Consider the following 12587-nt stretch of genomic DNA (forward strand, 5'->3'; position numbering starts at 1 on the left):
CAACACCTCAACTTCCAGCATAACAGCTCATTTTTCCTTGTGAAAAAATTCATAGAGAAACCAAGAAAAATTGATTGCCTCAACGATCGTCAGTTTTGTTCGGTGATGATGTCTTCCATTGAAGATACAAGGTTAGTTTTTTTCTTTTTTAAAAAAGTTTTCAGTTAAGACAGAATGGCTTTGACGGATTTAGTAAATGATGTTTTCCCTTGATTGGTTTTAAAGTTTCAAGATAACGATTTTATTTAGTTTCAAGTATAAAGGTAACAAGGACGGTCGGGCGGGCGGTGGTAAGATTCTCCGACTCAATGTCCATGCACTATTTAATCCTGATTGTTTTCGTCTCAACATATAGTCTAACTTCCAATGTATATCTAATGTAATCTTATGTTTGTTTTCAGTATGCTGATTTAAACAAGCACACAAACTGATTCAAATTTACTCCATAAGTTAAACATGGATTGTGAAACACCAGCTCCAGTGAATCCAGAAATAGTGCAAGAGAACATTCAAACGTAAACAGCAGCACAAGTTGAGGTCAACCCACTATCAAAACTTAGTTTTCCTTTGTATAACTTCAGCTCATGTGAAATAAAATCATATTTGTTTTAAAGCTACTGCTATTACAGATTCGTCATGGTTCTATTTCCGACCAACTTTGTCATAGTAAAACACCCCAATTGCAAATACGGCGTCAAAGAGCAGATAAGATTTTAACTCCAACATTATGCCCAACAACAGAACATCCACTACCAGTTGAGGTCGTTGCCGTTAATCGTTCCTCCATTATTAAATGACCAAATCGATATGAACTAGCTCTACGTGCGCGTAGAGCAAGGGAACGAGCTTTGCGCTTGCAGCTAACTGCTCCAGTTGGAACATCTATTCTTTCGTCAATTACAAACTACATTTCAGGAGGTTCCTCACATGATCCCATGCTAATATCACAGTGTCCAAATGAGATACAATTTGGCAATCAATTGTTAGCATTACATTCTACCTGCGAAGACTGGCCCCACGATTCTCCAGAATCGGTATGTAGTTTTACCTTCGGCCCCCAACTTGGATCATCTCCCTTGCAAAGTAGATAGTAAGTTTAATATTACTCCTATAAACTTTTTATATTGTAATTTTATTGTGATTAAAACCTCATTGGTGCCTCTATTTTGAATTTCAGATCAGTTAATACTACTCTTGTGAGTACGTCTAAGATAGACTTACATTCTCAAAAAGAAATGAATTATGACGAAAACCATCAACGCCTTCCATCAAGTCATGATGGTCAATCATTCAAACATAATTGAACCACCCAATCGATAGGCACTAGCTCAACGTGTGAGTAGAAAAAGGGAAAGAACTTCACGCTTGCAGAGCGTTTCTCAAGTGGCAAATGTTATTTCTTCATCCACTATAGACAATGTGTTCAAAGATTCCCAACATTCTATATTGCCCCCGTGTTGCCAGAGCGACAAAGGAAAAAATGTCATTGATGATAAGACACAGATTTTATAACGTCCAAATGATAGGCAATTTGTAAGACAATTGCCGCATCACATTTGGCGCCGACAATATGTGTTATTATTCTCCGCATTCTACACATAATCTCGCTTCTCCTTTCTAACTTGGATCTCCTTCGTTGCATAATAGCCAGTAAGTCTATTATATATTACTATCGGAAACTCTTTTTTTTTTGTGTCTTTTGGTCAATAAAATCTGATTAGTTATATTTTGAATTTCAGACCAGGTGATACTACTCTTATGAGTATGTCTGATATAGACTTAACCCATTCTCAAAAGGAGGTGGATTTTAACCAACCCTCTGAAGGCGACGCAGAAATGTCTGACGAAGAAGAATATGATGTATTTGAGTTCCCCATTTTAACCAACCCCATTTGAGGCTCTGCCTGTTGTTCCAGATGTGCGCCATGATCTTGGTGAAATGAACGTCCAATGTCTGTCTTGCCTCTACCCTCCATTGGAGCGCTGAGCAATTGACTAGGTCTAGCAAGAAAAAGCCTTTATTTGGGTCATGTTGCCTACAAGGAAAAATAAAAGTCCCTTGCCTTCAACCTTTACCCCAACCCCTCAAATAACTATTCGAAGGAGGTGATTGGCTAGCAAAAGATTTTCGTAAAAATATTCGAGGGTACAATGCATGGAATGCCTTTACAAGTCTGGGTGCCAAAGCAAATGATCGTGTCCTCAGAGGCCGTGGTCAAAAAGCATTTACTATTCATGGAGAATTGTGCCATAAAATTGGATCACTATTACCAAATAGTGATCATGACCCGAAATATACACAACTGTACATTTACGATGCAAGTGCCGCTCAGGAATATAGAAGGCAATGCAATCCACATTTGTTAACAGAGGTGTTAAGTATTATTCAAGGGGTGCTTATTTAAGCGAATGCATGGTCCAAGTTTTTCAAAAATGCAAGTGACATCCTAAGGTCAAATGCAATTGTAGACAATAATATTCCTGCATACATATAATACACTCCTGGTACTGATCGACGTTGGTACAATCTTCCATCGACTTCTGAAATTGTCGTTGTGTTGCCTGGGGATGAAAGTGAATGTGACATGTTACGAGACATCATTCTGCATTATAAAGAAGGTGGACTGCAAAGGATAAGTGAGTGTTACCCAACATATTCACCTCTACATTATGTGCTGCTTTTCCATAGAGGAGACCTTGGTTGGGCACTAGATCTGCGCCAATGGGATACTTCTAACAATTGTCCAAGTGAAGCCCGTTTGACTCAAGTGCAATATTACGCTTATCGTTTATTCGATCGGCCCACAAAATACTCATCTATTTTGAGGGGAGGTCCTCTATTTCAACAGTGGATAGTGGATGCCTGGGCTGCAACTGAACAGAACCGTTTGCGTTATGTTCGGATGAACCAAGAACACATTTGTGCGGATTTGTATAAGTGTTTGATGGACATTTCCATGGAAGGGTTGCCTTTAGAAGAGATCGGCCAGCGTTACATTCTCCCGTCGAGTCATACAGGGAGCCCAAGACAAATGTATGAAATTTACCAGAACTCAATGGCCATAACGCGTTACAATAAACATCCGGATGTGTTTCTTACTGCTACGACAAACCCAAATTGGCCAGAGATTAGAAGAACACTCAAGAAGCACCAAACTGCTTCGGACCGTCCTGAAGTGGTCGCACATGTATTCGAGTTGAAAAGGAAAGCCATCATGGAAGAAATACTCAGAAATGGTCTGTTCGGCGAAGCCTTTGCACATGTATATACAATAGAATTCCATAAACGAGGTCTGCCACATATGCATGCCCTCATCTTTCTCAAACAGGCTGATAAAGTATGCAACACAAAACAGGTTGATAAGATAGTGTGCGCAGAATTCCCTGACCCTGTCTCTAAACCAACACTTTTTGAAACTGTAAAGAGGTGTATGGTTCACGGACCCTGTGGCGCAAAGAATCCGCAGGCCCCATTCATGGAGAATGGAAAGTGTAGCAAACATTATCCACGTGCATTTACCGATGAAACAACAATGGACCAAGTTGCGTATCCTATTTACCGTAGGCGCAATACTGGTAAGGAGTACGAAGTTCGAGATTATCAAGTTGATAACAGGGATCTAGTGCCTTACAACCCATTCTTATCATAAATGTTCAATTGCCATATAAACATTGAAGTATGTTCATCAGTTCGTGCCGTTAAATACATTCACAAATACATCTACAAAGGCCACGACAGGGCAACCATGGTGATACTTGGCACTGATGACGAGATTTAATAGTTTATTGATGCAAGGTATGTGGGACCACCAGAGGCAGCATGGCGTCTGCTTGAATTTCCTTTGCACAAGGAGTACCCAAAAGTTGAAATATTACCAGTTCATCTTGAAAGAATGCATCATGTCGTTCTCAATGCAAGAGACACCAGGGCTGCAGTTCTTGCTAGAGAAGATAAACAGAAATCAACCCTAACAGCTTTCTTTGAACAGTGTTCTCGAGATGCAGAGGCCCGCGCATTTACTTATCAGGAATTCCCACAGCACTATGTTTGGAAAAAAAATAAAAAAATTTGGAAGAAGAGAGACCAGTGTTGCGCTATTGGGAGAATGTACTTTGTAAATCCAAATGCTGGAGAACGTTTCTACCTCCGCTTACTCTTGATAGTGGTCAGAGGTCCTACATCCTTTTCAGATCTTCATACTGTCAACGGATCTTAATATAGTACATTTAAAGTGGAATGTGTTGCACGTGGTCTTTTAGAAGACGATGATGAATGGAGGCAATGTCTACAAGAGGCGTCTATAATCAACACTGGCTATCAACTACAAAGGTTGTTTAGCATTATGCTTTTGGAATGTTCCCCAACAAGTCCTGTGCTATTGTGGAATGAATTTGCAACATGTATATGTGATGACCTTGCAATGAAAATACATAACACCTTCCCAATTCCTTACCCAACCGAAGAACAAGTAGCTGATTATGGGTTATATTTGTTGAACCAATTGCTTTTTGAAGAAGGAAGAACATTATCTGATTTCCCCGACATGCCTAAACCCAGAAGAAATTGGGATGAAGTTATAGAAAACATACTCATTTGGGAGCAAAGACAGCTTCAGCATGATGGGCTCCACGCAGCAGCCACCTCGAATGTGTTGCGTCTAAATGACGAACAACGTGATGCCCATACCAAGGTAACAGATTCAGTGGTAAACAACCGGGGAGAAGTTTTTTTCTTGGATGAAGCAGCAGAGACTGGTAAAACATTTGTGTACAACACAATTGCTGCAACTTGCCGTCAGTCTTGGCCATATAGTAATAACGGTTGCTTCATCTGGAATTACAGCGTTGTTGTTATCTGGTGGAAGAACGGCCCATTCGACTTTTAAAATTCCTTTAAATGTGATGGATGAAACATTCTGTAGTTTTACCAAAAACTCAATACATACTGATCTTTTCAAAGAGACAAGCTTAATAATTTGGGATGAAGTGCCAATGCAACATAGACACTGTGTGGAAGCTGTCAAAAGGACACTTCGAGATATCAGGGATAATTCAAATCCTTTTGGTGGAATAACTGTTGTTCTTGGAGGTGATTTTAGACAAACCCTCCCATTTATAGCAAAAGGGGTTCGGGAGCAATTTGTAGGTGCATCATTGAGGAGATCTCAGCTATAGCGGCATGTGAATGTTGTGCACTTGGTCCAAAACATGCGCCTTGATGTGTCAGACCCTGATAATGCAAACTTTGCCAATTACTTGGTCAAGGTTAGTTGTTAATTCAAACGTTTAGTTATGGTGCTTTACTATAGATATATGTTTAGTCAAAGTTGAGTGATAGCTAATTTTGATTTTTTCTTAACTTTTAGCTTGGAACGACTCCTACAAAAATGGTCGATCTGCCTACAGGCATACATAAGTGTGGAAATCAAGAAGAACTCATTTATTCAGTTTATCCAAATTTGGATGTGGCGGGCACAACATCACCAGCTTTTCTAAATGAATGAACTATACTCTCTGCACGAAACGACGACGTCAGTTTAATCAACGAAGCAAGTCTAAATTTGTTTCTTAGAGAAAAGCTTTCTTACTTAGCGGTAGATAAAATCATCAACAATGCTAACAATTTTGAAAACAATGGATCCCGCTATCCAAGTGAATTTGTTAACTTTCTAGATCCCCCCAGCTTGCCACCTTTTAATCTGCAACTGAAAGTCGGCTGCCCTATAATGTTGCTTAGGAATATTGCACCAAGGGATGGACTCTGCAACGGGACAAGACTAATCGTGCTTCGTTGTGAAAAAATAGTGATTCAAGCAATTATTTTAACTGGGGCAAAAGTCGGAGAAACTGTGTTTATTCCTAGAATATCTCTATCCCCATCTGCTCTTGAGATGTCATCTCAAATGTCAAGACGTTATTTCCCAGTAAGACTAGCATTTGCTATGACAATATATAAGTCCTAAGGACAATCGGTGAAGTACGTTGGCATTGACCTACAATCCCCCGCATTCAGTCATGGCCTATATGTCGCACTATCAAGATGCACATCTTCGAAGAGGATTAGTGTTCTCTTACCACCCGGTTCATCTAACAGTACTACCAATATAGTGTACCCGGAAGTTTTGCTTTGATATTGTATAGGGGAAAACAATTTATGTTAATATATTAATTACACAAGTATCATTCAAATAATGAACGCGTGCTATCAATTTGAAAGAATCAAATCCAATTCTTTACTCCCTATAAAGACCCTTTTCCTTTGACTTTTTCCAATTTTGCCAAACTTTATATTAAATTACATTATGCAATAAACCATGCGTCATAAAGTCGCACGTGGGTTTTTATCCCTTGACCATAATTGATCTGACATTATTTAAAAGTGGCTCCATTATATCAAACCACTAATAGCATTGACACACATGCGCGTGGGTTTTTATCCCTTGGCAATAATTGATCTTACATTATTTAAAACTGACTCCATTATATCAAACCAATGATAGAATTGAAACACATGCGTTCGCATTGATTTTATGAAGTTAATGACGTCGTAGAATTTTTTTTTTATATTATACTTAATAATAAATGTCAAAAAAAAGTTTGTTTGAAAAATTGATTTTTCTTTATTAAATAATTATTTTACAGTCATATCTACGTAGATCTTTTGTTAAATAATTCTCCAAATGTGCTAAACAATGTAACAATTTTTTGAAATTCCTCATGCGACATCCCTCATGCTTAAACTTTAAGAAAAATTTGTTAAAAAAAGAAGAAAATAAGGGACACAGATATGTTTATACAAAAAAAACTTGTGACACACGTACAAGTGTAACAATATAAAAAAAAAAAACCCAACCTTCTTATCTCTCCCCATCTAAAAAAAACTCGGATCACCTATACACACACCCATCCACCCCCAGCAGTTTTATTTGAGTTTGAGTTCACTCAGCAACTGGTTTCCGAGAGTACACATATTGCAATGAATGACAATGTACTCACACTCCAGAAGTCACCCTACGATACTATTAAAACATTGATGATTGACACGGTGATTAATGGCGAATACAACTGAGGGGCACGTTGTGTTTACCAAAACTCGCTAAGGCGCAACCAACTAGCAGTGACATAGTGGTTGGTTCAAAATGTAGTCGGTACATCAAAAGCATGCGACGTTACGAAGACCATCCTCCACCTACTATGGGTTTTGCAGAACAAAAAAGACGAATTTTGTATGGTGCAATTTCTTTGGAACACAATTACACAGGCTCAAAAGAATTCTATTCCCTACCAACTTTAATCACAAAAATCATGTTACGCTGCTGGGGGTTTGTATACCGGTTTTGCTAGGTTGAAAATTTCAACGGCAGGCAACGTCGCCAGCTACAGAACTTGCGCTACGGGTTTTTGGGCACCTGTTGAGATGTGCACTACTCAACATGAACAAGAGGAGTCACCTACAGCCCAAGTAGATTACTTTGCTGAAGGTGCATTAAGGGAGATAGTTAATCCTACAGTTGGTATTCGTTTTCTTTTCCAGGTCATGAGGGCAATGTACGAACGTCAGGGCTTCATTCATGCACAATTAATGAATTTGCAAGATCATGTGGAGGTGTATGGTGAAGAACAGTTATAGTTCTTACATAATCAAGCACAATTTTTAGAAAACCAGGAACAAATTTTGGGCAACCAAAGACAAATTTTTGAAAACCAGGGATACCTTCAGCAGCAGGTTCTACAACATATCGATGAACTTTAAGCTATTGTGACTACTTTAATTCCTCAAACAACCCGTGTCGTCATTGTCCATGAGCTCCTTCATCATTTGATTCTGAATCTAGTTAAGAGTTTACAACTTCGTGATGTGAAGTTACTGTTATTTATGCAATTTGGAAGTGGTGTCATATTTTTATGACATAAATTCAAACTTTCAATTGTTGTATGTGATCTTCATGTGAGTACCAACATCTTTTATTTCGCACCTAGCTCACATTAACAATAGTACATTTAGCGCTAACATCAACCTTAAGAGGCATAAAACTTTAGTTAGGATAGTTAACAACACAACAACATTCATTACCACACATACAACAATCTAGGACAAGTGTTATCTTTTTCTCATTAGGAAGCATAGGTTGGTTGCAACCAGTATATTGCTTTGCCTTACTAAAACATCCAACCCAATCACATTTCAGCCACATTTCAACTACTTTGCCTGAACGATCCCAAACTTTGACCAAATACGTAATGCCTCTGCAATTTTCCCCCCTACATCTTCGATTAAGGTAGGGACAAGTTGGACATGTGTGTCCTTCTTGCTCACAAAGCTAACAAATTTGTAAAAGAAAATAACGTTAAGAAAATGTTACCAATCAATACATGTCATAATATCACCATTAAGGATTAATCCTTTCCTTTAAATGGGTAAATTTGGGTTTCATTCGGTTAAGTTTTTTTCCTACGATCGATTTTGGAATTAAGTTTTTCTATTACCTTCGGTGCTACAAATGTTCTGACAGGAGCTCCACCCATTTCTGCTTAAGTGATAAACAAGATTGGTAGGTACATGAACAAAGACAATTATTCCAGAATAAATTTTTGATTGAACTCATATAATACAACACTGAGACAACCCCCAACGGTAAATATTTTTTGACCGTTGGATGAACATGCAGATTTATTACAAAGGATAATTATATTGTATATGTAACAGCTTTAGGGAACTATTGTATGTTGAAATGTGGAGGGCGTTATACTTTTGTTGTTCGTTCATGAATATATTCAACTGATTAATCTTCCGATTAAATATACATAATTGTTAAATACAATTGCGTGTATAAGAAATCAAACAGATTGATATGCTTAATTAATTTCTTATCATTAAATTTTTTAAAATGCTTTAGGTCTTTGTAATTTACCATGCTGTTAAATACATTTACATTTGAAAACATAAATAAATGTACTTGACATTTCCTTCGCACACCTTATAAATATTTGTTAAAGTCTTTAAACTATTTTCCAGTTTACAACACCGAAATAAATCTGCCTGTACCTTTTTTTTACACGGGTCAACTAAACAATTATGGTTTTTTTGCAGTACAACATGTTAGGCCTAATTTTCCAAGTGGCTCTATGATATCCAATTATTGTTGAGGACCAAAACAAAAAAACATAACAACTTGCTTTAAGAAAATATACAAACTCTCAAACAAAATAAGTTAATTCCTACATGTGTACTCAGATTGTTTCTCAAGCTGACGCTGTTTCTCCAAATGAGTATCTATTCATCTAAAATTATCATTAGTTTTTCAGTTGCAAAGAAAGCCTATTTTGTATCTTCAACATTTGGTCACTGTGTAGCAAACAATATCTCTTCAAAGCACATGATTCTGTTTTGAGCCACTTCTGTGCATTCTATACACAATGCATAGTTCCCTAAAAAAAAGTTAGTAGGAAAACTATTTTCATAGTCCGGTTGTTAATGTTTATTGAAAGTTAGTAGCATAACTATTTATTTAAATTATTTGCATAGGTGGGTGGTTCACATTGAGGAATCAAAATAATTTGATAGCCTCAACAATGATCAGTGTTGTTTTGTTATGATGTCTTCCATTGCATAGTTCTAGAAAAAGCATAGATCCAGCAAAGAAAGTTAGATGAGAAACTATTTGCATAGTTCGGTTGTTAGTGTTTATTGAAAGTTAGTAGAAAAACTATTTAATGAAATTATTTGCACAGGTTGGTTGCATAGGTGGGTGGTTTACATTTAGAAACCAAAATAATGCTTTGCATATATCGCTTTAATCAATTTTCAAATAATTTTAAAGTCGACCATGTTCAAATCAATAATGCTTTTCTTGCAGTATGGATTGCCAGGTATAATTTTTGAAGTGGACTTATGGCATCTAATTATTGTTGAGAAAAAAATGGAAAACAAAACAACCTGCTTTAAGAAAATGTACCAACTCCCAAAGAAAATAAGGTAGATCCTACATGTGTCCTTAGATTGTTTCTCAAGCTAATGCTTTATCTCGAAATGAGTATCTGAACATCTAAAATTATTATTACTTCCTGTTGCAAAGTTGGCCTACTTTGTTTATTGAACCTCCGTTTTTTTATTAAGAACTATGACATATTGCCTGTTGTCGCATTAATCAATGCTTGCACTATGCCCTGAAAGGACTACAATGCTTATTTTTTTCCTGGGCATGTCTTTTAATGCCATTTTCGTTTTCTTCAATTTCCAAACTATTTTTAGGTCCACAATTTTTAAATCTACACTTTGTATATTAAAGAAACAAAAAAAGAAATTCACAACAGTCTAACTAGTACTAACGATACTCTCACTTCCGCAAGCCTAACACCAACCCATTTTTCTAATGCCAACACACATACCATTGTTGAGGTAATCAAATTATTTTAGTTCTTCAATGTGAGCCACCCACCTATGCAACTAACCTAAACAAATAATTTAAATAAATAGTTCTGCTACTAACTTTCAATAAACATTAACAACCGGACTATGCAAATAGTTTTCCTACTAACTTTTTTTGTTGGAACTATGCATTGTGTATACAATGCACAAAAGTGGCTCAAAATAGAATCCTTTGCATTAAAGAGATATTATTTGTTACACAGTGAAAAGATGTTTAAGATACAAAATAGTCCTACTTTGCAAGTGAAAAACTAATAATAAATTTTAGATGAATAGATACTCATTTGGAGAAACATCGTCAATTTGATAAACAATCTGGGTACACAAATAGGAAATGGTCCCACGACATTGTATTAACGACATTATTGCTGTATGAACACCCTTTACAACCTCTAATCTTCTATGTCCTAATACTCTCCCCCCTCTTTCCTCTCCTCTTCCCTTTTTTCTTTTTTTTCCCCCCTCTCTTTTTTCTTCACCGTTCCTCTTTATACTCCCCCCTTCCTTTCTAGCCATTGATCCCTCTTTATTCTTTGGCCCATCTTGGCACACCTGTATTTTTAGGTTTTCCGCGGCCCCGCTCTCATGCCCCCCATTCCTATCTTGTTAAGCTGCCTCCCCTTTGACTCTGACCGCATTGTTCTGTCACATGCTGTCGTACGGCTCCTCCACTTTTGCAGAACCGCGGCCCCGATACGATGTTTTGCTTCCTTCGGTTCTTATGTTACCTCGGGCTGGCAAACATGTCATTTATGCCCCCTCTCGGTCCACGGATCCAATATGATTCGTGGGCCGAGACTGCCTCGCTGTCATATCATCACGCTGTCTTGTCACCTATCAACCACTTGAATCTTTCTGACCTCCACGTTGCTTGCTGCCCTGACCACCAGATCCTGGCCACGTGTCCCTAGGCACGTGTCCTGCGGTGCATGCCTATCTAGCCCTGCCCCCTCGTTTCTCGCGATGCCACGCGTCTGTTCCTCAATGGCCCTCCTTTTCACATGCGCCCCCTTCCTTTTACCATTTTGCCCCTGACTACTCGAATCCCGCCTAGTGCCTTTATTTTGCACTCCTTCCTCTTCTTGACTCCTCACTTCTCACTCTTCAAACCGTCCCTTCAACTCTTGTCTTCTCCAGCTTTCTCGCGTTTTCTTACGTCTCCAAACTTTTCCTCACACCTTCCATTTCATCTCCGGTGAGGTTTCCTTCGCATATCTCATTTGCTACGCGCGCGGAACGTCTCCTCGATTCAGGTTTGCACTCCTCCTTCTCCGTTTCTTTTTCTTGGTAGTGTAAGTAGGTGGGTAGTTATTTTCTTTCTCTCTTTATTTTTCTATGTTCTGGTTCGTGCCCACTTCGCGACCATCCCTTTCTTTCCGCTGCTCCACCATCTCTTTTGCCCGCCGCACAGTCTATCTGGTTCACCCTACGCTGGTGTCATGTCTGGCTCCGACCTAGCGGATCCTCCGCCACCGGATCTACTAGATCTGTGTCCCCGACCTCCCGATCATCCAACTTTGCGTCGGAATCGGGATCTTCCGGTCCCTCCGCGGGCCACCCCGAATCTATTTCCTCAGATTCAACCCTTGGGGCTGCTGTTCCATCCACCGCAGGTAGACCTTCTGCACTGCCTCCTCCTCCATCCCACTGCCGCAGACCTAATCTAGCCACGGTAAGAGCGCCTACGACATCCCCGAGGATGTAGTCCTGGAACATGTGCTTGGGGTCACCCATTTCCCTCATCTAGTGCCACCGCGGCCAGGGTTCCTGGTAGCAACTGTGGGGCAAATAGCGGCTGGTCTCCGCTTCCCCTTATCCTTGCTAGATGTTGCAGTCTGCAACCATTTCAACATTCCGCCGTGTCAAGGCATCGGCAACTTCTAGCTGAATCATGTACGCTGCCAACTACTACAATACCACGAACACCCCTCGCATTTCCCTTCAAGACATCATTTCCCACTATTTTATCAAGAAGAGCACCAAGCTCGGGAGTGTGGGGTACCAATCCTTCTGCGTGCGTCCGCAGAAGAAGTCTTTTGTTATCCGCGTCACCTCCTCCGACAAAGTCTGGCATCATTATCCCCTCTACGTATCTGGGAACTACCTCTCCGCCGCTCTTCCCCCTGAATTGTCTTTGAGGCACTCCCATTTCATCCGC

The 12587-nt window shown here is 39.1% G+C and overlaps 2 protein-coding genes across 2 annotated transcripts; both read left to right on the forward strand.

Moving 5' to 3' along the window:
• The first annotated feature begins 2585 nt into the window (after positions 1-2585).
• LOC147505046 (uncharacterized) lies at positions 2586-3650 on the forward strand. Its single transcript, XM_086605453.1, has one exon. The coding sequence runs from the start codon at positions 2586-2588 to the stop codon at positions 3648-3650; it is 1065 nt and encodes a 354-aa protein (XP_086461579.1).
• A 243-nt stretch (positions 3651-3893) lies between these two features.
• LOC147505047 (uncharacterized) lies at positions 3894-5175 on the forward strand. The gene is made up of 3 exons (XM_086605454.1): positions 3894-4173; positions 4261-4794; positions 4844-5175. The coding sequence occupies exons 1-3, from the start codon at positions 3894-3896 to the stop codon at positions 5173-5175; spliced, it is 1146 nt and encodes a 381-aa protein (XP_086461580.1).
• The last annotated feature ends 7412 nt before the right edge of the window (positions 5176-12587 follow it).

The sequence above is a fragment of the Coptis chinensis genome, chromosome 4 (genome assembly GCF_015680905.1).
Source record: "Coptis chinensis isolate HL-2020 chromosome 4, ASM1568090v1, whole genome shotgun sequence".
NCBI lineage: Eukaryota > Viridiplantae > Streptophyta > Magnoliopsida > Ranunculales > Ranunculaceae > Coptis > Coptis chinensis.